Raw genomic sequence first — 26,501 nt, 5'->3', positions numbered from 1 at the left:
ATATCCATGTGTGTAGATATAGAAATAGATACATACACAGACACAAATGCAATAATTTGATAGCATCTTAACGACCAGCGATGTACCCTGCAGGAGGGTGGGAGGCTGTAACAGTGCGGTCTTGCCACTGGCGGGGAGACCTGCTCTATTACAGGCCACAAAACCCTTAAGGACCAGCGACTTACCGGGTAAGTTGTGGTCTTTAAGTAAATTCTAAAATGAAGTTCATCATAAAATATTAAAATGTGTTGGAAAAACTTTGTAATGTATTATTTACTCTGTACACTTTTCCTGTAAAAAATGCTTTCAGAAAGGCTGTAATACATTCTGCAACATTTAAAACCTTAACTCCGCAGCATTATATATAGTGATTGCTTGCTGCTTGATCACGTACAAGCTCATTTATATATAGCAAAGGAGAAATAATTAACAATACTTAAAGGGACATGAAACCCAAATGTTTTCTATCATGATTCAGACAGATGATGCAATTGTAAACAACTTTCCAATTTACTGCTATTATTTAATTTGCTTCCTTCTCTTGTTATCCTTTGATGAAATATGTATCTAGGCAAGCTCAGGAGCAGCAAAGAACCTAGATTCTTGCTGCTGATTGGTGGATGCATATATATACAGATTATCATTGGCTCACCCATGTGTTTAGTTAGAAACCAGTAGTGCATTACTGCTCATTCAACAAATGATACAAAGAGAATGAAAAAAAATAGATAATAGAAGTAAATTAGAAAGTTGTTTAAAATTGTATTCTCTATCTAAATCATGAAAGAAAATTTTGGGGTTTCATGTCCCTTTAAAGTGAAAGTAAACTGTTATTAAAGAGTGCATTTAGCCATCGGCTTCTTTCTTCACAGGCGCAGGGGCACAATAGATTGTACTATGCTACGGAATTTGGCGGCGCTATACAAATAAATGATAATAATACTACATCACTATTCTAACAAAAGAATGTTTATGGGGCCGACCAGCTGCACACGTTTAGGTAGGATTTAATATTGAATAGATTTTGAGGGCTTTTTATTAAACAAACTTCTGTGATTAACCTATATAAATTGTATATATGTCACTATAAGAGGCTTATCAAGCCATGTTTTACAATGTAGTGTTTGTCAGCAGATAAACTAAATTTTAACTAAATGTATAATGAGTTTAATGCAATTTGAAACTTTCAAATTTTTACAATAAACAGAGTTAAAACCATCATTCCCTTTGGTACATAAAGGAAGATATTACTTAGAACTCATATGCTATACGTCATCCTGAGGTTTTGGGAGTTTAAGCCAATGGATTTTACCCCAACATACTTTCAAAATCCATGTGGCAACCCTGATTTGTTTTTAAACTACCAATGACTTAATCATATACAGTAATCTAAGAACTCTAAATAGGAAATATTGCCCAACTTATTCATCAAGAAAAATACTGTGGTTCAGAACTAGTGATCGCCATACTGGGCAAAACATAAAACAAAAAAACAATGAAAAGAAGAAGAACAAACTAAATTACTTAAGGAAAAGTATTAAATCTGAACAACAATAACACATCATTACAAACATTTACAATATATTATACAATACTTACCTTCCATTAAGACAATTAGAACATCTCGTAATATGGTAACAGTCGTGGCTAATACAAAAATGGAAAATATAAAAGTGCAGATTGGATCGGCTATCTTGTACTCTGGCTATATTAAAAAAAAAAAAAAAACAGAATGAGATTTTTTTTTTTGTCATTGCTTTATACATGATGGGGGTAGATTCCATAATGCCTCTAATCTCTGCCATTATGGCATAGATTATAGGCATTATTTCTGACAGTCTATCCATACTTTTTCCCCCATACTTTTTCCTCTTTATCAGTTAAGTAATTGTCAAAAATACTATGAATAAAGATGTATTTCCCCATTCTGTTAGTCTACACAGAGAAAGAGCTTAAAGCAAGAAACAAACAAAAAAAGATATTGCTATAATCTTCATCAGGATTGAGTAAAGAGGTCACTTTTGTTAGGTTTTCTTGGGCAGAGGAACATTTTGTAAAAAGGCATATGGTAGGAAAGAGATGTTTAGGGGGATTACTTTTGGTGTAGAGAGTTGCAGTAAGAGGAATTTCATTATTGGGGTACCATTTAGGAAAGATTGCTTGTGATGTAAGGTCTTGGGTAGTGGGTTTTGCAGGTAAGCAATTAAATTCTATTTGAAGTTCTAGACAACAATGTAAGCCTTAGGAACCATAACATACTGTGATTATGGTTCTGGATGGATTGGAATAGGATTTTTAAGTATTTGACACCTAAAGTAAATATTATGATCAATTGCAATTTGAAAATAGTTTACAGGACAGGATTTGATAAATAAAACAGCATGTTTGGAATCTACTATCAGAAAATGATTGAAGTAGAGCTTTAATTTCAAATAACTGCCAAATATTGGATTAAAATTATTTTAGTATTTAAACACAAATGTGCAGTAATCATTTCTAGCTAGTGCAATGAATAACTGATTGTGTAGACAAATGGGAGCTCATAAATTTACTGGAAATAGTCCTTTTAAAGTCTCAATCAAATATGATAAGAAATATACAATTTAGTCTCTATTCATTTTACATGTAATTATACCTGTATTTTACAATATGCTCTAGTTCATAGTGTGAATTTAATAATAAATAAATAATAATAATAATAATAATATCAACTTTTAGTTGCAGATTACAAAGACCAAAGATAGTGACCCTATTTTACAAGTTAAGAGTATTTATTTCCCATTACATGAATCCAATTACCTACAGAAAGCAAAGTGTGCATTGGAAGCAATTGACATCTTTTACTTGATAGCATTTCATTATTTAACATTTCACTTACCCATTTTTTTCCCCAACACTAAAGGCAAATAAAAGTTGCACAAGGGATACATATTTTATTTATTTCTCAGTTCTTGTGTATCTGAAATGTAAATCAATTATTGATTTGTTTATTTTTCTGTCTAGTCTGTAAGAGTGTTGCTTATCCAGTTCAAAGATAAACCTCAGTGGACTAAGTAAGTATCTTTGACGGTTTTATATAAAGTATCATATTTGTTATATGTTTAACAAAATGTTGACCACATTACAATGGTGTTAACCTGTCAACTCATGTTGAAGAAAATTAATGACAAAGATCATTAGTACCAGGATAGAGTCTAGAATAAAATAATTTGTCAATAACATTTGTTGATTGCCCAGATAAAGAATAAATACTATACTGGTGGTATTATTTTAGAATAAAAATAAAGGTTAAAATTGAATAGAAAAAAAAAAAGGCTATGGGCTCCATTTACCAATCAGTGATTGCTGCTTTGCAGGCCTTTTGTTTCAGGCTCGCATGAAATTATAGTTAAGTAGCAGCGGTTTTAAAGGGACACTGAACCCAAATTTTTTCTTTCATAGCTCAGAGCATGAAATTTTAAGCAACTTTCTAATTTACTCCTATTATCAAATTTTCTTTATTCTCTTGATATCTTTATTTGAAATGCAAGAATGTAAGTTTAGATGCCGGACCATTTTTGGTGAACAACCTGGGTTGTCCTTGCTAATTGGTGGATAAATTCAACCACCAATAAAAAAAATGCTGTCCAGAGGCTGAACCAAAAAAAAAACTTAGATGCCTTCTTTTTCAAATAAAGATAGCAAGAGAACGAAGAAAAATTGATAATAGGAGTAAATTAGAAAGTTGCTTAAAATTGCATGCTCTATCTGAATCGCAAAAGAAAATTTTCTGTTCAGTGCCCCTTTAAGGTGGCAGATTTAAATCATCCTGATCCATTCTGGGTGATTGACAGCCCTGCTAGTAGCCAATTGGCCGCCAACAAGCAGGGGATAGCATTACCCAAGCATTGTTGGTGTTAAATGAGGCGGTAGTAAATAAAATGTCCGCCCGACCTATGATAAATAGAGCCCTAAATATGAATGAATTAAGCTCATTTTAGTATGTGTAAAATGTATTATTTTGTATCTTATTCAAAGTATACAAAAAATAAATAAATAAGTGATAGCCATTAAGAAAAACAAACTGTGCATCATAATAAAGAAAGAGGCTATTTTACTAAGTGCAATCTACAAAATATGGCAGAGAACGCACTTTACAGGACATATTGCATACATATGTTTCTTAATTTATCTCATGTTAAGTGCACTAGATGAAAGTTAATAACAAATCATATGTAAGCTTGTGTCCTATTGTACAGTAATCAGAGTTTAAAGGGATAGAAAGGTGCTTGGTTGCATTTGAATTTTGAAGAGAAGCATTTTTACAATATACTTCCATTAGCAAAAAGGCTTCTTGTAAAAGTTATTACTGCTTTTCAGCAGCATATGTACATATAATTTGAGGGTCCGTGCACCAGTATTCAACCTCAGAATGCTGGCAGAAGCATGAGTAAGGGCATGTTGTAGCCCAAAACGTTGCTGTTTGCTGTATTGGACCCATGTTTTGCTGAATAAAGATCTATTTTAAAGAATCTTGGAAGCTGGAGGACATTGTTCATTTGCTGAATTTGGGGTTTAGTAAACCACCTCTCTTTGCTCATATTAAGTGCTGTGTCCACACCTGCATTTGTAAGTAGTGTGTAATGTGTGTATAAAGACTTAATTTCTATCATACAAGCCACTGCTGACTCTGGCCCCAATGATCGAAAGTGCTGCGAGGCGGCGATATGTTCAAAAGGGATCTGATGCAATGTCGAATGCTGGCAAAATATTCAATTTTGCCGACATTTCTCATTAAAGACAGCTTCGCAAAGGGGCGTTTAAATATACATTGTAATGGGTGCCGATGCGAAGCGAAATATTCCAAGCAGCATCGGCACTGATTTTGGCGATGTAAAGTAAAGGATCCTTTTTAAATACACTGTACACAACCTAGTAACTATACCTATGTACCCCTAAACCACCACTAGTCATTACCGCAAACTTACCCTGCACTAACTGCCAATAGCCCACTGCAATAAACTTCCTAACCTATTAACATCTAAACCGCCAATAGCGAACCTCAATAAACTTCCTAACTTATTAACCCGAGAACTGCCAATAGCCCACCGCAATAAACTTCCTAAACCCCGTTACCACCATTAGTCCACTGCAAACACCCTATACACTACTTAACCCCTAAACTGCCATAACCTCCTACGCAATAATTTCCATAACCCATTAACCCCTACACCACCACAACCCACCGACGCAAACTACCTGTGCACTAGTTAACTATCTAACCCCCCACTTTTAAACTAAAACCTCCTAAGTTACAAAAATAAACTCTAAATTTACAGAAAATAAAAAACACTACTAAAAATAAAAAAGAAACAGTTATGTCTATACTAAAACTAAGACCCCCTTTAAAAAAAAACACCCCCCCCCAAAAAAAAACCCTAAACTAAAACTAACAGTTGCAATAAGAATAGCTCTCAGAAGGTGTTACAGCTATTTTTTTAAAAAAATACTACAATAAACTACCCCCCCCCAAAAAAAAGACTAATTAAAAAAACCTAAGCTAAATAAGCCCTATCCTAAAATGAGACTGCCCTGAAAAGGACATTTGATAGGGCAGTGCCCACAGCTCTTTTGCTTCCCAAAAAATCCCTATCCTAAAAAAAAAGGATTGCCTTGAAAATGGCATTGCCCTAAAGTTAAACAGCTCTTTAAAGATGAAAAAAAAACTAAACTATAAAAACTAAAAATGGAAAAAAAAAAAAAAATTCTAATCTTATAAATAAAAAAAGCCCACCCCCAAAAAAATCTAAAGCTAAACCCCAAAGTTTGTACTCACCAAGTTTACTTTGGCGGTGCTCCTTTTCTTTCTTCATGCCATGATCCTCCTGGGCGGTCCTCTTATCTTAATAGCGGTGGTTCTCTTCTTCCATTTTCTGTCTTCCATCTTCAGTCTTCCATCTTCCATTAAATCCTTATTTTCTTCTTCCAGAGTTCCTCTCCATTCTGTCATCACCACACATTGAAGCTTAAATGCAAGATTGATTGCACGAAGAATTCAATAATCAGCCAATAGAAATTTTTCTTTTTACGAACATATGGACAGACATATTGACAGGAGTGGGAGGGCGATAAGGTCAGAAAGGCAGTTTCTCATTGGTCTGTCGATGCTTTGCATATCGGGGCATCTCTGAGAAGGTGCGGCATTTGAATGCTTCTATTTAAAAGCAAAACGCAACCATGCATAGTTAAATGTTAACCTTTCTATCCCTTTTAAGTATAAAGTATCCGCAGAATTCGAAAACTTTTTTTCTTTTGTTGTTGTTTTTTTTTTAATTAGAGTAATAATTCTCAAGCAATAGTATATAATAAAATGAAAATAAACTTAACAGGAAATATTTAAATACTAAAACTTTGGTTCACAATATGCAAAGCAAATGAATTAGATATTCTACATATATACATTGACAAAACTAACCTTAAAATATATTATTAATGCACTTATAAGTACACTAATGCTCTGAAAGATATCCCCAATGACGTGTATAAAAGCAGCACGTATGCTTGCGTTGGTTTGCGGCTTGTAACCAGAGGAAATATGTTCATGATGTCCTCCTATGTGACTGTGTTCATGTCCTGTTTGGTGCAAAATAAAAGCCAAGCTGTTGCAATACAAAGGTAAAACATAAATATTATTTATTTGTATGAAATATTGTTTTCAAATTTTCACTTTTTAAGATTTAGATATATTGTAATAATTTATATTAGTATTTTTTTATTGCCAGAAAGATATGGATTTTTTAAATTTGTATTAAATAGGTCTGTATATGAGTGTAAATCTTTATTTTAATATGTTTTACAAGTGTTTTGTGAAACATTTATTCTAGCACTAACACTTTCCTTCAGGTCTCAGGTTGCGCTGACTTCTAGCACTATTTTGGCTTTCACTCGAGCGCAAACCATAACTTTCAACATGTATTATGAGCAAAGTTTAGAGAGGTTGCAAGTATAGGGCCTAAACCTTCTCTGGTAAATCTGTTTTACCAAGGACTTGTAATATCATTTTGCGAGCGAATTTTAGAGCGGTCTAGCGATATTGATATCACACAATGAGCTATCATTAGCGCTCCACTTTTTTATCAGGGCTTTAGATAGCTGACTAGTAGTGGGAATTAAGTAATGTTGTGGTATTCAAGAAAATAACAAAAACAAATCAGAGAAATGGTTTTACCCAAACTTTACCACTAACCTAACTCGTGGTGACTAGAATATCAGAAATAAATACACAATATGTCAATGTTTATCAAAAGGTCAGTGAGTAGTGACATTTTATTACACTCGTCTTTGCAATTATTGAAAGCCTTAGAACAAATTTGGATAATTAAATAATTAGTACTTGCTTTAAGTGCATAGAGTAAATAAGGCTTCAATCTCTATTTTAAATTGAGTGCATTTTTGCAATCAACTCAATATTTATGCACAGATTGTGTAGAAATAAACTTAAATGAAGATTTACATCTCAGTTTTACTAGATTAAGATGAAAATGTGCACTATAACAATAAAAAGAGCTATGTTTCAGGCCGAAAATATATTTGACATATACAATAAAGGATTTGCATCACTGAAGGTTATAAGAATTTAGTTTTCCTATTGTAAGAGCTCGCTGCTGATTCTTGGATCCAGGTTCTGCACTGTTTATGCGCAGCCAGAGCTTTGGGCTACACTGAAGATAGGAGGCTGAGTGCAAGTGCTCCTTTAGCAAGAAAACAAGTAAGCTGTTTGCAGCTTTTAACACATTATGTTTCTTTTTATGATTACTTTGATTTAACATATGTTTTCTACTAAAGGAGTGCTGTTTCATATCCCTTTACGCCTGGCAATTGATTACTCTTTCAGATTGTCCCTTTGTGCTGACTTCTGGTTTTGTCTTTCTGGTAAATAGCTCAGTCTGACAACTGCATACTTTGCATTTCTTGCATGCTTGGTTACAGAAAGCAAATAAGGTAAATATTTTAATCCCTTATACCTATTAAAGTTTCTTAGCTACTTTTCTGAATTTAGCTGATTCTCAACCATATGCCCCCAAATGCATTTTTGTTTGTATCTTTGTTTAACCATTATATTTGTGACCTCAATTCTTCTTCTTAAAACACTTCTTAGCAAAAATTAAAGAATTGTAAACTTTAAACCCACTAAATCCCTGTTCTTTTTTAATCTCAATATTTACTATACTTTTTCCAAAGTGTTTACTGCCCCTTTAAGTATGAATTAAAATCAATCTGTAACATATCCCAGCCTGATATCACTGTCCCTTTAAGGCTGCCTTCCCTGCTTCTGACAATCATGCTGGTGTGGTATTTGCATTCAACTTACCTGCCTAATTAATCATACATGCACCTGATTCCCTCAGCCTCTTTTTAAGTTTTCTTAGGCCTAATGTGCATTGCATTAACTTTGAAGTTGTGTTCCTGAACAACAGAGGTCTGTGACTGTTCCTGCATGGATTTTACCAACTTATTCAAGCTACAGCCTTTCCTTTTACCTATGCTTAAAATCATCTAATCGCAAGTATCCAAATAATTCCATTTTGTTTCCTGGACACTGCTATTTAACAAACTCTGAACTTTATTATAAATCACAAGTATGCTTTTGGTTATCATCACTCTCTAAGTACTACAACAGCATCTTACTCAGAACTTTATAACTATTCTCTGCTTGTTGTCATAGCTGAAATATCCTACTGCAAATATGTTAGAATATTCTGAACTCTGCACCTATGTGTTCAGTTAAACAGCTTTCCTGTGATTCTCCATAATATGCACAAACAGTAATTAATGCCTTAAACTTGCAACTTGTCTATCACCTGTGCTGCTCTGCTTAGTTCTGACATACAGCTCTATATAATACTATGTACTGTGAACCTACAACAAACCTTAGTTTGCATCTATGAGTCAATCTTCTACCAGTTTACTCTAAAGCCTGAATATCCTACATTGCTATACTTTTCTCTCATTGAATGCTGCAGATACTCCTATTAACTAACTATAAGTCAGAGTGAAGCCAGAATATATTGTATACATATGTTGCACTCTCCATGAATTCTACAAAAATTTCTAGCAACTATGAATCACAGAATGTCATCTATCTACGTCCAGGATACTCTTCCCCGTGTCAGGGGTCGATGTCTCCAAATCCCTACCACTGCCCGAGGGTCTGTGTCCTGAGCGCATGTACACCGGAACATGACACAATTAATGGAACTCATTACCAAAGGAGGTAGATACCTTAGATACATTTAAAAATGGTTTGGATACATTTCTGGCTAGAAACTGAATTCCTGGATATGATTGCTTGTGTTAAATGGGTCACCTATCAATTGGATTAATTTAAGCTCAACTGGAGCTTTTTTGTAAGTATATTAGATTTGAATAGGTTGAACTCGATGGACTTCTACAAATTACATAGTAACATATTAGATGATGTTAAAAAAAGACAGAACAACTTTGAGATTCAATCACATTTGTTTCTTGATAGAAAAACACTTCTTAGTTTTCTTAAAGGGACACTGAACCCAAATGTTTTCTTTTGTGATTTAGATAGCGCATGACATTTTAAGCAACTTTTTAATTTACTCCTATTATCAAATTTTCTTCATTCTCTTGGTATCTTTATTTGAAATGCAAGAATGTAAGTTTAGATGCCGGCCCATTTTTGGTGAACAACCTGGGTTGTTCTTGCTGATTGGTGGATACATTCATCCATCAATAAAAAAAAGTGCTGTCCAGAGGTCTGAACTAATAAAAAAGCTTAGATACCTTTTTTTTTTTTTTCAAATAAAGATAGCAAGAGAATGAAGAAAAATTGATAATAGGAGTAAATTAGAAAGTTGCTTAAAATTGCATGCTCTATCTGAATCACAAAAGAAAACATTTGGGTTCAGTGTACCTTTAATTGGTAATTAAACAACATTTACATGACATTAATAAAACATAATACTGCAAAATATAAATTATATTGTTTACATAAATTTAAGATTATTGACATAAAAAAAAGTGAAAATGATTACATATACAAGTCTGAAATATTTGTTTCAGATTTGGAGAGTATATTAGTCAGATTGAAGATGCGATTGATAGATAAATTGTACAGAAACATAACTTACATTAAATTGGCAAATAACGCACAGACAGACGTAATGAGCATTACAGTTCCATCAATGTTGTAATCTTGATGCATTATCCTCTCACAAGCGAGGTACACTAAAATTCCAGTGACCACCCAGATAGTAACCATGGACAATAAGGCACCAACAATTTCTAAAAATGGAAAGAACCACGATATTTAATTGATAATATTTAAAAGGGACATGAAACCCCAAAATTTTCTTTATAACTCAGATAGAACATACAATTTTAACCTCTTAAGGACCAGCAACGTACCGTATACGTCACTGGTCTTTTTATGGGGTTTGAATATTTAATAGCATGGTCTCGCCACCAGTGCAGAGTCTGCGCTATTTCTGGGGCCTGCATGAAGTGGAAAGGGTATAATAGTGTGGTAACGCATATCCCGGTATATAGTGGTCATTAAGGGGTTAAACAACTTTCCAATTTACTGCTTTTATCTAATTTGCTTTGTTCTCTTGGTGAGTTTTTTGTTGAAAAGAATACCTAGGTAGGTTTAGGCGCAGCAATGCAATGCTGGGAACTAGTTGCAGATTGGTAGCTCTTGTCATTGGTTCACCTAATTGGGACGATTTATCATAGTGTGAATGGACATTGATAAATGCAGACAGCATACACTGTCGGCATTTATCATTGCACAAGCATTTCTCATGAAATTCTTGTGCAATGCCGACCCCTGCACATTTGCGGCCAATCGGCTGCTAGCAGGGGGTGTCAATCAACCCGAACGTGCTGATTGCTTTTGCAGTGGTCTTAAGACCTGAAGGCTCGCGTGGAAACAGATGCTTGATAAAAATCGTCCCCAATGTGTTCAGCTAACTTCCTGAAATGCAATGCTGCTCCTTCAACAAACAATACCAAAATTAAAAAAGTAAATTGGAAAGTAGTTTAAAATTGTATGCTCTATATGAATTATGAAAGAAAAATTAGGGGTTTCATATCCCTTTAAACAGCACGTCAAACAAGCTGAGACAAATTATTCTTTCCAACATAATATCAGCTTTACATACAGATTTTACATACAGCCTAGCTACAGTTTCTCTGCCATATGGTAAAGTTTACCTTTTGTTCTTGGTCAAAAATATAAGAAAGGTTACTGTTTTTCAGTTTTCTTTCATTCAATGCTTAGTCAACGTGTAAGCACACAATTAGACATTATTTTAAGGCATATCTTTTTGTTGCGCTATTGCTGGCTTGTAGCAGCAGCACTGGCAACTACTTTATCTTTATTTAAGTTTAAGGTGCAGGACAGTTCTAGTCTGCCGCACGTAAGATGTTCCCTATAGGAAATAAAGTAGATGTGCGTAGCACTGAATAATTAATTTCAGACAAATCATTTGGAAATAATGTTCTGAAAATTTTGTTTTTCAGAATATCCGTGCGCTGCTCTATTTAGTATCTGGTTTGTCTAATACTGAATATTCATTAACATTTACATTTGTTTTTGTTAAAATAAATGTAAATGTTATCAGTGCTGCCTGTAGGATACTTACCTAGAGCGTGCTGGGGAGCCGCGCTAATCCATTTCTTCTTCATAGACTCCAGGGCTGCGCTAATAGGAGTATTAGTACTGCAGATCCCGGAGCCTGCACTAAATGTTACACCTAATTTAAAGAATAACAAACTAATCTATTTCGTTATTCTTTAAAATTAGTTAGTGCATTCATTCGGATATCTTTTGTTTTGAATATTCAAAATACTTACCTAAGAGTGCTGGTGTGCAGCACTAAAGGACATTTTCTTTAGTGCAGGCCCTTGGAGCCGTCGCTCTAAGCATGGCTGAGGCTCTGTGACGAAGAGCCAGATCAGCGTGGCTCACCAGCACACTCACACCTAGATTACAAGATTTGCGTTCGTGTTTTAACGCTGAAAAAATGGCCACTTTATCGTTAAAACAGCACTGCAGCCATTACTAGTCTTGTCGGTATAGCTATACCGCAAGCCTTTAATACTGTACCGCACACATAAAAATGACGCTTTTTCATGGGACTTCCGTAGCACTGCCATTACGAGTTTTGCGGTCAAGCTAAAAGCTTGCGTTGCAGCCTATACCAACGAGATCGATTCCGCAATCTAAAAGCAGTAGTTATGAGTTTTATGCTATAAAACCGTAACATAAAACTCATAGCTAAGCTGCTACAAAGTACACTAAACACCCATAAACTACCTATTAACCCCTAAACCGAGGCCCTCCCGCATCGCAAGCACTAAATTAAATTTATTAACCCCTAATATGCCGCTCCCGACATTGCCAACACTAAAAATAATTATTAACCCCTATCCTGCCTCTCCCCAACATTGTCACCACTATGATAAAGTTATTAACTAAACCGCCACCCTCCCGCATCGCAAACACTATTTAAATATTATTAACCCCATATCTGCCGTCTTCCCACATCACCCCCACTGTACTAAAGTTATTAAGCCCTACACTGCCGCCACTATAATAAACCTATTAACCCCTAAACCGCAAGCCCCCCACAACGAAATATACTGAAGTAAACTTTTAACCCTTAAACTGAAACCCCCCAAATCGCAATGAACTAAATTAAACTAGTAACCCCTAAACCTAAAGCCCCCTAACTTTATATTAAAATTACAATTTCCCTATTTTAAATTAAAACTTACCTGTCAAATTAAAAAAAAACTAAGTTTAAACTAATATAATTATTAAACTAAAATTAAACTAACTACCATTTAAATAAAACTAAACTACACATTTAAAAAATCCTAACACTACTATAAAAATTACAAAGTATCTAATTACAAAAAAAAGACTATTGGCTAGATTACGAGTTTTGCTGTAAGCTGAAAAAGCAGCGTTAACAGGTCCTAACGCTGCTTTTTCACTACCGCTGCTATTACAACTCTTGCAGGTTTAGGAGCACCGCACACTTTTTGGCCTTACCGCAAACCAACTTTGTAAACCTTTTTTTCTATGGGACTTCCATAGCGCCGGTATTACTAGTCTGTCCTGGGAGGACAAAAAGTGAGCGGTACACCCTCTACCTCCAAGATTCCTAACGCATTCTAAAGCCAGTAGTTATGAGTTTTACACTACAACGCTGTAGCATAAAACTCATAACTAAAGTGCTAAAAAGTACACTAACACCCATAAGCTACATATTAACCCCTAAACCGAGGCATTGCAAACACTATAATAAAATTTGTAACCCCTAATCTGCCGCTCCGGACATCGCTGCCAATAGAATAAACATATTAACCCCTAATCTGCTGCCCCCAACATTGCCGACTCCAACATTATATTTATTAACCTCTAATCTCCCACCCCAATGTCACCGCAACCTACCTACATTTATTAACCCCTAATCTGCCGCCCCCAACATTAAATGTATTAACCCCTAAATCTAAGTCTAACCCTAACACCCCCTAACTTAAATATAATTTAAATAAATCTAAATAAAATTACTATCATTAACTAAATTACTACTATTTAAAACTAAATACTTACCGATAAAATAAACCCTAAGCTAGCTACAAGATAACTAATAGTTACATTGTAGCTAGCTTAGGGTTTATTTTTATTTTACAGGCAAGTTTGTATTTATTTTAACTAGGTAGACTAGTTATTAAATAGTTATTAACTATTTAATAACTACCTAGCTAAAATAAATACAATTCACCTGTAAAATAAAACCTAACCTAAGTTACACTAACACCTAACACTACAATTAAATAAATTAACTAAATTAAATACAATTAAGTAAATTAAATTAAATTAGCTAAATCACAAAAAAAAACACTAAATTACAGAAAAAAAAATAAAATACAGATCTTTAAACTAATTACAGCTAATCTAAAAGCCCTATCAAAATAAAAAAAGCCCCCCCCAAAATAAAAAAAAAACCTAGCCTAAACTAAACTATCAATAGCCCTTAAACGGGCCTTTTGCGGGGCATTGCCCCAAAGAAATCAGCTCTTTTACCTGTAAAAATAAATAAATACAAACAACCCCCAACAGTAAAACCCACCACCCACACAACCAACCCCCCAAATAAAAGCCTAACTAAAAAAAACCTAAGCTCCCCATTGCCCTGAAAAGGGCATTTGGATGGACATTGCCCTTAAAAGGCATTTAGCTCTATTGCAGGCCCAAAGCCCTAACCTAAAAAATAAACCCACCCAATACACCCTAAAAAAAAATCCTAATACTAACCCCCGAAGATTCACTTACCGGACGAAGTATTCATCCAAGCGGCAAGATGTCCTCAAGGAAGCGGGCAGAAGTGGTCCTCCAGACGACCAGAAGTCTTCATCCAGACGGCATCTTCTATCTTCATCCTTCTGACGCGGAGCGGCTCCATCTTCAAGACATCCGGCGTGGAGCATCCTCTTCAAACAACGTCTTCTTCGGAATGAATATCACTTTAAGTGATGTCATCCAAGATGGCGTCCCTTAGATTCTGATTGGCTGATAGAATTCTATCAGCCAATCGGAATTAAGGTAGAAAAAATCCTATTGGCTTATGCAATTAGCCAATAGGATTGAGCTGGCATTCTATTGGCTGTTCCAATCAGCCAATAGAATGCAAGCTCAATCCTATTGGCTGATAGGATTTTTTTCTACCTTAATTCCGATTATCTGACACGATCTCCCCATTGATGTCTGTGGGGGAATCATGCACGAGTACGTCAAAACAGTGCTTGTATTTTGTGCGGTATGGAGCTTAAAAGCACCATATCGCACGCACAAGCCGGCTGTGTGAAAACTTGTAATGGCAGTGATATAGGGGGTGAAATAACGCAACTTTTTTTGCGTTCGTTAATTTCCATATAGCGTGCATAACTCGTAATCTAGCTGCATGTTAAAAAATACTTAACTATTTTAAGGAAACAAATTAATACTGCAGAATTCGGCATTATTCCTTTGTTTTCTTTAAATTTTGTGCTGCATTAGTTCGGATATCCGTGCACGTCTAGTTTAAAGCAGACCTTTTACTGTTGAACATGCTTCTTATAGCAAGTAAAAAAAAAAAAAAAAAATTAAAAAAATATATCAAAATTTAAATCATAATGTTGTGTGATTAATTGATAAAAAATCTAATACTTTCTTTGTAATTTGTTACAACACGTTTATACCTGCTCTATACCATCCGAAGTTTAGTCTTTTAGTTGCAGGCTTTGTTGATAACCAGAGTGAACCAATACTGATAAAAAAACTGGACAAATCCACCAGAAGATGAGCAGCATCTGTTACAACAGCAAGGCTTCCAGCAAGATAGCCTCCTACAAAACAAAAGCACAGTTTTATCACCAAATTCAGCAACTAGACAATCAACAAATAATGAATAAGTCTAACTTAATGACCAACAGAATAAGTGTGCATGATTGCAATTAAAAGGGCCATTAGTGGGCAAATTACATACTCTAATTCGCTAGAGCATGTCATTTTAAGACTAGGGACCCTGAAATGTTCCCAAGCGGTATGTTTAATCCCTTTGTGAAGGGATAAACACAAAGTTAAAATATTGCTCTGGAGCTGCAAAGCTAGTGATCACCTAATCAGCGGTGACATTGGTACAGTCAAAATAAATTGTTTGTGATGCAGGTAGAGCATGTGATTTTAAACAACTTTCCAATCTACTTCTGTTATCAAATTTGTTTTATTCTCTTGTCATCATTTGTTGAAGAGTAAACTAAGGTAAGCTTACAGGAGCATGCACATATTACTACGCTATTGCAGCAGTGTTTGTAAAAGTGCATAACATTGTTGCAAACACTGCTGACAAAGTACTAAAGGCACACTTAGGGTTGCTACCTCGACCATGTTTTCCTAGACACTTATGAGTTATACATGCTGCAGGGTGTGCAGGTAGGAACATGAATAGTGATGTTCAGTGTCAGTATCCAGGGTTCAAATTCGTGTTCCTAATATTACTCATATTTATTTCTTTTTAAATTGACTTTACTGTACCTTTAAATATATATGATAATGCTCAATAACCTCAGTATAGAATCTTTATTGTCAACCTAACTTACTGAGATGATATCTAAGATATTCCTCCTTATAATAATCAGTGTACCGACTCAACTGTGCTCATGGCAGGAAATCTGATCTGTTAAAGGGACTTTAAACCCCCCCAAAAAAATGTCATGATTCAGATAGAAAATATAATTTTAAATAACATTCCAATTTATTTCTATTATCTAATTTGCTTCATTCCCTTGATATACTTTTCTGAAAAGCATATCTAGATTGGCTCAGTAGCTGCTGATTGGTGGCTGCACATAGATGCCTCGTGTGATTGGCTCACCCATGTGCATTGCTATTTCTTCAACAAAGGATATCTAAAGAATGAAGCAAATTAGATAATAGAAGTAAATTGGAATGTTGTTTAAAATTGTACTCTCTATCCGAATCATGACAGAAAAAATTGGGTTTAATGTCCCTTTAAGGGTGCTTGAGAATTGAAGTTAAGTTACACAAATCCTCCTTTTCAGCAATAATGGAGATAAGTAATTAGCACCACACACTGTCACTTCTATTACTAGGTTTTTATGCTATACAAATGATGAAAAAGTTCAATTGACATTAGGATAGGAATGTGGGTGATTTTAAAGTAACATTAAAGCCATTTTCCTTATACATAGTATAGATCTGTAACTAAGCAATGCATTGCAAAATATCTGCATATAACAAATATTTTAAAGGAATTTAAAATAGTTGTTTTGTTAGAAAACATTTCCATAATCTAGGACACACTTCTAGATAAGCCTTTGGACTATGTTCTCAAGTAAGCGAAATGTGAAGGCAGGTTCAGCCGTGCATAAAACTTAACATTTATTTAAGAACCATAAAAACAGGTGTTACAAACATTTCCAAATGATTTTAGACACCAGCAATGAAATACACGTCTGACGTGTTACAGAAAAGTGCTGTACTCATAGAAATAATCACTAGATTAGAACCAGTTCACATGTTTAAAAAGACTCAAAAACGTTCCCATCGGTTAAAAATAGTGATAACAACCCTCTACTGCTAGTAAGAAATATTTAACCCTTAGTGGTACTAAAAGAACCAACTGGTGTAAAATTATAAGATTGACAGTAAATCTACTTTATGGAAGTACAGCACACTTACCTTAAATTGTATCAGGTACAATAACTGAAAGTCAGTGTTATTATATTTAACTAAAAATCAAAGCTGCAATATTCCATACTCTTGTAAAAAATACTATTGTCATAATTTGTAGTATACTCTGTGCTAGGATGAGTATATCCTTATGTTCGGTTACCCTAACACCTAAATATTTATTTATAAAGCATGACTTCACACATCCTAGTTCCTGTTGAATGTTAGTAAAACTCTAATGCACTTACTATATATCTTACATTTAGTGTTAAATTAGATGATTAATACCAAGAATATAAATAAAGAAGTTTAGAATTACTACCAATAATTGATGACCAAAAGACAAATTAGAAACCCAAGGTAAAAATCCATAAAAACTTCTCTTGCCAAATAATTTGGTTATATATCCTCCTACATTTTTGCTTAACCCTTTCAACATTGGTTCACCTTAAGTAATTAGTGTGTTTACCACATACCTGAATAAAATGTGATAGGACTGCCCGTAGTGGTATTTTTGCAACAAAAGTCAACAAGAAAAATTAGATGAATTGGCACTGAGATGAGTAGATATAGGAAATAAAGGGTAAAATTACCCTTGGTGCTATCCCTTAAAGGGACACCGAACCCAAAAAATTTCCTTTCGTGATTCAGACAGAGCATGCAATTTCAAGCAACTTTCTAATTTACTCCTATTATCAATTTTTCTTCATTCTCTTGGTATGTTTATTTGAAAAGCAAGAATGTAAGTTTAGATTTTTGGTGAACAACCTGGGCTGTCCTTGCTGATTGGACAGCACCAATAAACAACTGTTGTCCATTGGTCTGAACCGAAAATTTGCTGGCTCCTTAGCTTAGATGCCTTTTTCAAATAAAGATAGCAAGAGAACAAAGAAAATTTGATAATAGGAGTAAATTAGAAAATTGCTTAAAATCACATGCTCTATCTTATATCATGAAAGAAAAAAATTTGGGTTCAGTGTCCCTTTAAGTAATATGAATGTAAAGGGGAGGGTAAGGGAAAAGGGAATAATGAAGGGGTTATTAGGCACTATTTCCTAATAATGTGTGTAACTGGGCTTTTGAATAACAGATCAACTGTAATAAAGATGGTAATTTATGCTGAAAAATTATTCAGCTTTAACACAAAGAGTGTATTCTAACAGGTGCTGTATATATAACAGCTATTTCCCATTTGTAGATCATTAATATTAAAAAACAACTTTTAATGATAATTATTTCCTAATAATATAAGAACAGCCAGCAATGATGTGGAAAAGGGTACAAAAATGACAAGTATAGCCAGACACTTTTTACATCATCATAATGGTAAAATTAATACATTTAAATGCTGGGGATTGGAGACTTTAAAAACTGGTATCAGAGGGGACAATATTGAACAGATTTTATTACAAAATGAGGCAAGATGGATCTTTAATTTGAATAAAGTTATGCCTAAAGGCATCAACGAGAATAATAGCTTTTGGGTATTTTTATAAAAAATTGTGTGAAATCTCAGTCAATATATATTTTTGGCTCATATTTTTGAACAATGAACAGCCTGTAAATTTCTTTTGAATCTTTATATTTTTGACTGGTCTAGGTATTAGGTAAATTTGGGAGATTAATATGAGAATATATGGGGTCTAATAAATTACATAAAACTTGACTGGGTCCCTGATGTTATACTGTGGATATTCTAGCAATTTTTTATTTTTGTAATCCCTGATAATCCCTTAGACCTATTATATACCTGATAATGCACCATTAATGTATTTATAACCCAAAAGTTAATTGTGCACTCAGAGTCAGTGGAAGTATTTACCACATAGTGTGTGGATGATTAAAAATTTAATTTTAACCCATATATGGAGTGGTATTACTATGCCCATAATTTGACACAATGAATAAAAGGGATATTCTTTATGTACTGTATGTATAGAATGATGAATCCCTCTACTGTTATATAGGCATTTCATATAGTCCCACTTAATCTTACCATTATATAGATATGTGACACATCGGGTTAGTGATAAATTGTTTCATTACTTAGGATGAAGTCAGGCAAATATTCAGTCGATATAAGACTGATGGATTTATGGTTAAGATTCATTTAAACTCTCTTTTCTAGTGCACATATTTCCTAATCATGTCCTGATTTTATCCCGTTAGTCATGATCATAATATGAGGTTACCACACTACACAGGTCCTTCCCGTACTGAGAGTATGTACTAATGGCCAATGGTGGTCACATATTATTATGTCGTTTATCACATAGTAATCAAGTAGTGAGCATTCTTACCAATTACAAGTACACTGAATCGACACTAACAGTGACATAGTTCACGTCAGAGGTAAACAAAACACATAATTGGTTAACTGGAAGGCGTGTCTGGATCATCCACCCTGATTGGCGGAACCTTGTAACCGTACAGTTTAAATGAAAGCGGGTTTTCTGGCATTCTGTTTGTCTAAATTTACTCCTAAAGTATCACATTGAGAAAGGCTCGCATACTAGAGCCAAAATGCGTTTGTGTGTGTTTGTTCAAAACCTTCCGTGGGGAGTTTGTTCTTAGTTCAGCAACCTGTTTGCAGGCTCGGCAACTCCTTGTTGTTTTTTCCAGTAATCTTTTTGTAACAGCTCCTGGCACCTGAAGCCGAGGAATCCTGCTATCGGCCAGGAATACAGGGGAGCAGTTTGCAGCAGTTCTGGATTTTTTTTCTTTTGAAATTTAACTTCACTGTGTGGGGGTATTATTTTGGTGTAATGTACACACTTTTTAGGGGGCATAGGTGGACCTTTTAGTTCCCATAAATTTTGTTTTTAATTAATTATCATTGAAAGTTGTTTTTTAATATTAATGATCTACAAATGGGAAATAGTTGTTATATATACAGCACCTGTTAGAATACACTCTTTGTGTTAAAGCTGAATAATTTTTCAGCATAATTTACCATCTTTATTAAGTTGATCTGTTATTCAAAAGCCCAGTTACACACATTATTAGGAATGAGTGCTTAATAACCCCTTCATTATTCCCTTTTCCCTTACCCTCCCCTTTACATTCATTTTTGCAAAAGTGCAACACAGAGAGGAACGTATGATCAAAAACTCAAGGCATGGTGAGAAATCTCGCCAAATCTTTGGGGTCTATTATTGAGCATTATTTTGCAATGTATTTGTCTCCCTGTCACATCCAGTACTCTGTATAGAGAGATTAACAACTCTCAAGAAAAAAAAAATGGCTTTTTTAAACGTCTTTGAGGGGACCTCGCGGTACTGATGAGACATATTAGAGGGGAGAGAAGCCCAAAGAACTGGATTTGCACAGACCTTTATATGTTGCACTTTCACACAAAAAAATTTGCCTTCGAAAAGAGCTGAATGCTGCTACCTGCGTCCATATTTAGCATTCATTTGAGAATCCTATTACCAAATGTAGTTCAACTGCATAACACAACTCACCTGCAATTTCAGCAATAATAAAGGTGAAGCAAATCGCTGCTGCCATGAAAAGTTTTCTTTTGGCCTGCTTCTGTTCTTTTTGCCGAGCATCAAACGCTCTGCTGTTGTTATTGTGGCAATGGTATGATCCATTTGATTGAGAAATATCTTCTTCTTGAAGCTTCTCTTTCTTGAAATTGTTCTGCTCCAAGCTACATACAAAGATGAAAAACATAACAATGAAAGATATAAAAAGCACTGGGAAAGTGATAACGCTTACCCTATATCATCAAGTATATAATCGGAGAAATTGCCAATGAGAAAGCACTATATATATTTATATAAAATGTCTACATACAAATTAAGATATAGATAATAAAAGGTGCGTTTACAATGTCGTAAGTCATGCTAATGATATTGTGATTTTGCGATAATTTTACTAGACTCAAGTCTATGTAAAACACAATATCTCTCTTTGGACTAGTTATTACACCATTATTGAAGTATAAACAAAATGTTTTTTAGTATATAATGTTGCACATGACATTATATAAGTAGAAACATTCACTATTGGTGTAATAACTAGTCCAAAGAGATATTGTGAAGGCTTTTCTGCTATTAACATTATATAATTGTATGATCGTTGTGGTATTCATGTTTTGTATGCTTGCATGCCATACCAGAAGTGATGTAATACTTCTGGTTGGCATTTAATGGCGACTTGTTTGGAATGCATGGTTTCCAATTGATGCACACGAGAAGAAAGTGGGGAATTTTGGGAATATTGTATCAGTATGTACAGGTATTTAACCTGTTTTTTTTTTTTTTTTTTTTTACACATTTCACTTGTTCTGAAGAAGGAGATGTTTTGATCCCCGAAATATCAAAATAAATTTTTAATATTTGGATCAGCAAATCCTGAAAATGGAGGTGGTTTGATTTTGAGGGAGCTAATACTGATGGCTTGGATAAATATATATAATTGTTTTAATTATTTGTGTGTGTGTATGTGTGTGTCAAAATACCCCTCTCTCCTTGGGTTTTTGCCCTGGGAACAGCTTTAGCACAGAAAGTACTCCAAAAACACGCTGGATTAGCCGCAAAAGCATTGGCCTATTTATTCACAAGCAATTGGCTGGAACCCAATTTTAACATTAACAAAACAAGAAAAAATCCTTGCACAATATCACTTGCTAAACAAAATAAAACAGTCCTGACTAAAAGTGTGAAGCTTTTCCACGCAACTGCAAAATTACAAACAGTTTTCAAATTTAGGCCTAGAACCTCTAGACAGCATCAGGACATATTCTTTCTCTTCCATGCAAGTTCTATTTAGCAACCCCAGCACACACTATTTAATGAGAGCTAATTAACACCACATCTGTGGAGTGGATTACACATCCAAAACTGTGGAGTGGATTACCAGCCCATAAAACACAATTACTAATATGTTAAATCCCAATAAGAATGTTGTAGAGTTTATGGGGAAACTTAGATTCCATTATAAAAAAATCCCTTGAGCTCTGTCACATATCCTCCCACCCATCTCAAAACTATTGGGATGAGCGACCTTAGCAACAAGTGAGTGCATTCTGGAAAGACTATCAGCATTTCCCTGTTTACTTCCTGTCCTTCTTTGAATGGATAAATTAAATGGTTGCAAACTCAGGAACCAATGTGTAACTACCGTTTTCTCTTTATTTTCCCTCATCCATCTAAATGAAGCATGATCAGTTACAAATTAGAATTACAAAATCGAATTATGCCATCAGGTTTTGGTACCTGGACTACACCATTCAATTTGCAATTCTTCAATAATTTTCAAATCTAACATTTTATTAACCTCTGTTTTGATTGCCTTTCCACGAGCTTCAGGTATTCTGTATATCTTATGGCTAATCTTTTTCCTGGTTCTGTTATGTCATCATATTTGATTACCTTAGATCCATCTGGGATTGTGTAAAATACTTCATTTATTCATTCTGAGGAACTCTTTTACTCCTCATTTCGGATGTATAGACAAGGTTTCTGTGATATTCACTTCAGGGTCACTTTTTTTTATAGTACAAGCTGTTACTTCTGTAGAAACAATGACCTTGCTTTCTTCAATAAGGCTTCAATAAATTGACATGATATATTTGTTCCTCCTTTTGTCTACCTGGCTGCTTTAATTTATAATTAACCTCACCTATCTTTTAAATTAGATAAAAAAGAGGAAACTGTATAAAACTATACACAAATGAGCGCTGTTAGTTCTAACTATAGAAATAAATCATATATCACAATAAATCACAAAAAATATAAATTAAGTGCTGTTTAAATAAAATCAAATAATGAACAAGCAGCATATGAAGTCCATGAAAACTTGTAAAAAGTCCAATAAGAACAGTTATAAGGTACTCACTATAAGTCGTCCAAATGAGTAGTATTATGATAAAACAAGGTCTATATTGATAGTCCTGCAGCTCCTCTAAGACAGGGTAACTCCAATGTTCCCAAAATAAAATGTACTAAAAAATAAAAGAGGAGAGAAGTGTGGACTCAAGTGTGGCTATAAACTTTAATCATATAACACATGCTATACTAAAAACTAACAAGATGAAGATATAAATGCACCCAACAATACAGACTCCCAATGAAGAAAGTTCCACAAGCAGGTACACACAAATCTGTTAAACCTCCAGCCGTTCCGCCAGGACACCAGCAGATAAAACACCGTTAGTGTGTAACAAGTCCGGTCACTCGAACTGTATAGGTCCTTCCGACGGCGATCAATCAATCCAGCTCTGCAGTAGCAAGAGGATCACGCCTTTGGACGTTACCAATAGAAACCCGCGTATGCTAGGAATCTACGGCTGCCTCATAGGGACAAATGCAGGTTGCAAAATTCTACGCGTTTTGTCCCGATCGACAGGATTTGTCAAGAATAATGATACAGCTGTGCTATGCTCCTTATGAAAGGATGATAGAGACCACCCTAATTGGGTAATTACGTAACTTAATAGCAACATATTATAATGAACATAGCAACAGCTTTACAATAATTGCAATATGCAAAATGGATACAATAAACATGCTTAAAAAAGAGATTGCACTTAAATGCATATCCATGAGTTTTTGCAAAATTAAAAACTAATATATTGTGACAATCCTATACAATACAATTGATATATATATAAAATACAATTAATGTGTAAAAAATACATAAAAGCACAGTACTAATATAATAATAAGAAATGCTATTAAAAACTGACAAAATAAAACTATTAAAAAATAACTATTAAAATATTTCATAAAAATGCTTGGATATCTAATTCAATATTTAACCCTTTCGGTTCAAGACAGTCTAATGTTTTTATCCAAAAAGTTTCCCTCTGTTTGAGCCTAAGTAACCTATTAGTGTCCCATTTATCTGGAGCCACCCATTCAATGATTTTGATACTAAGATCCATTGGATTTTGATTATGGCAGACCTTAAAGTAATAGGATACACTGTGGTTATCAAAACCTGATTTTATATTCCTAATATGCTCCCTTAATCTATACTTTATTTTTCTTTTTGTTCTCCCAATATAGATTTTACCACATTTGCAGACTAATTGGTATACCACATAAGTAGTATGGCAGGTACACCTATATTTGCATTTATATGACCGGCTGCCATCATGATTGGAGAAAGACATATGGTTAGTGTCTATACGAGGACACATAACACATTCTGACACTTTACAGGGGTATAAATCTACATGGCCCCCACACCAACTAGTTAGTGTACCAGTTTGTGTTGGCTGCCTTAATTTAGTGGGAGATATATAGTTTTTAATAACTTTATTCTTCTTAAAAACCACCTCAGGTTTGTCACTTAATATATTATTCAATACAGGATCTAACTTGAGTATCTTCCAATGTTTGTTTAAAATGCTGATTATTATATCTAGTGATCAATTTTACACTATCTTGTTTTGATATTTCTCTATCTGTGCCCTTATTTCCATTAGTTTCATACTTATTCTTAATAAGTTGTGACCTATCCATTTCCAAAACTTTCATTTTCGCCTCATCAAGGAGTTTCATACTATATCCTTTTTCCAAAGAATTTCTAGTTAAAAAAAAATCAGCTTCCTCATTGAAATCCTCTATATGTGTACAATTACGTCTAATTCTCTGATATTGGCATAAGGGGACATTATTTTTCCACTGTTTGTAATGGCCACTCTACGCATTAAGATTAAGAAGACTATTTCTGTCAGTAGGTTTACAGTAATTTTTTACACATACACTATTAGTATTGATGTCATGATATAAAATTAAATCCAAAAATGAAATTGATTCAGAGGAAAATTTAAGATTAAAAATATTCGAATTAATGTAAGATATAAATTCCTCTATTTTTTCCTTGGAACCTTGCCAAATAATTAAAATATCATCTATAAATCTATAGTATTTAAACATATTCTCAATGAAGGGATTATTATTCCAAATAAAACTATTTTCGAATTGAGACATATAAAGATTGGCATATGATGGGGCAAAAGTAGTCCCCATCGCCGTGGTACCTTGTACCTGTTGGTAAAAAATCCTTTCAAATAGAAAATAATTGTGGGTAAGAATGAAATAAATAGCATCCTCAATGAAATGTATCTGGGATTTTGGTAGATGGCTAGTACTCAAACCCTCCCTAATAGCTGCTAAACCCTTTAAATGAGGTATACTAGTATAGTATAAGTACAGCAGCATCACAAGTTATCCAAATGAAATCATTAATCCATACTAAACCCTCCGTTTTCTTTATAACATCTATTGTGTCTCTGAGATAGGCTCTAGTAGATACAACAATCGGTTGCAAAAATGAGTCAATATATTTTGACAAATTATCACATAAAGAGCCTATCCCAGAGCCTTTTGCGGAGCATTGCCCCAAAGTAATCAGCTCTTTTACCTGTAAAAAAAAAAAAAAATTACAAATACCCCCCCAACATTAAAACCCACCACCCACACAACCAACCCTACTCTAAAACCCACCCAATCCCCCCTTAAAAAAAAACTAACACCAACCCCTTGTAGATCACCCTACCTTAGGAAGTCTTCACCCAACCAGGCCGAAGTCCTCCACGAAGCTGGCAGAAGTGGTCCTACAGACAGGCAGAAGTCTTCATCCAGACGGCATCTTCTATCTTCATCCATCCGGCGCGGAGCGGCTCCATCTTCAAGAGCATCCTCTTCTGACGACGGCGACTGAAGAATGAAGGTTCCTTTAAGTGACGTCATCCAAGATGGCGTCCCAAGAATTCTATCAGCCAATCGGAATTAAGGTAGGAAAAATCCTATCAGCCAATAGGATTGAGCTTGCATTCTATTGGCTGATTTGAACAACCAATAGAATGCAAGCTCAATCCTATTGGCTGATTGGATCAGCCAATAGGATTTTTCCTACCTTAATTACGATTGGCTGATAGAATTCTATCAGCCAATCTGAATTGAAGGGACCTTCATTCTTCAGTCGCTGTCGTCAGAAGAGGATGCTACGCATCGGATGTCTTGAAGATGGAGCCGCTCCGCGCTGGATGGATGAAGATAGAAGATGCCGCCTGGATGAAGACTTCTGCCCGTCTGGAGGACCACTTCTGCCCGTCTGGAGGACCACTTCTGCCGACTTCGTGGAGGACTTTGGCCCGGTTGGGTGAAGACTTCTCAAGGTAGGGTGATATTCAAGGGGTTAGTGTTAGGTTTTTTGAAGGGGGATTGGGTGGGTTTTAGAGTATGGTTGGTTGTGTGGGTGGTAGGTTTTAATGTTGGGGGGGATA

At 34.7% G+C, this 26,501-nt stretch overlaps 1 protein-coding gene and 1 long non-coding RNA gene across 2 annotated transcripts in view; both read right to left on the bottom strand.

Annotated features, from left to right (window-relative positions):
- The window catches only part of SLC30A8 (solute carrier family 30 member 8), a 119,484-nt gene extending 98,051 nt beyond the window's left edge, over positions 1-21,433 (bottom strand). The window contains exons 1-6 of the mRNA XM_053715932.1: positions 21,378-21,433; positions 20,719-20,909; positions 15,262-15,408; positions 10,140-10,293; positions 6,455-6,638; positions 1,600-1,705 (exon numbers count right to left, since the gene is read on the bottom strand). Coding sequence (XP_053571907.1) covers positions 1,600-1,705; positions 6,455-6,638; positions 10,140-10,293; positions 15,262-15,408; positions 20,719-20,909; positions 21,378-21,433 — 838 coding nt within the window. The remainder of the gene's footprint in view (positions 1-1,599; positions 1,706-6,454; positions 6,639-10,139; positions 10,294-15,261; positions 15,409-20,718; positions 20,910-21,377) is intronic.
- Positions 21,434-22,646: 1,213 nt separating this feature from the next.
- Positions 22,647-23,478, bottom strand: LOC128661121 (uncharacterized). Its single transcript, XR_008402606.1, has 3 exons — positions 23,363-23,478; positions 23,102-23,207; positions 22,647-22,776 (listed from the first exon to the last, which is right to left on the bottom strand). It is a non-coding gene; the product is annotated as an uncharacterized LOC128661121 (long non-coding RNA).
- Positions 23,479-26,501: the final 3,023 nt, after the last annotated feature.

The sequence above is a fragment of the Bombina bombina genome, chromosome 5 (assembly GCF_027579735.1).
Source record: "Bombina bombina isolate aBomBom1 chromosome 5, aBomBom1.pri, whole genome shotgun sequence".
NCBI classification, from domain to species: Eukaryota; Metazoa; Chordata; class Amphibia; order Anura; family Bombinatoridae; genus Bombina; species Bombina bombina.
This window is presented reverse-complemented; position numbering and strand designations above follow the sequence as displayed.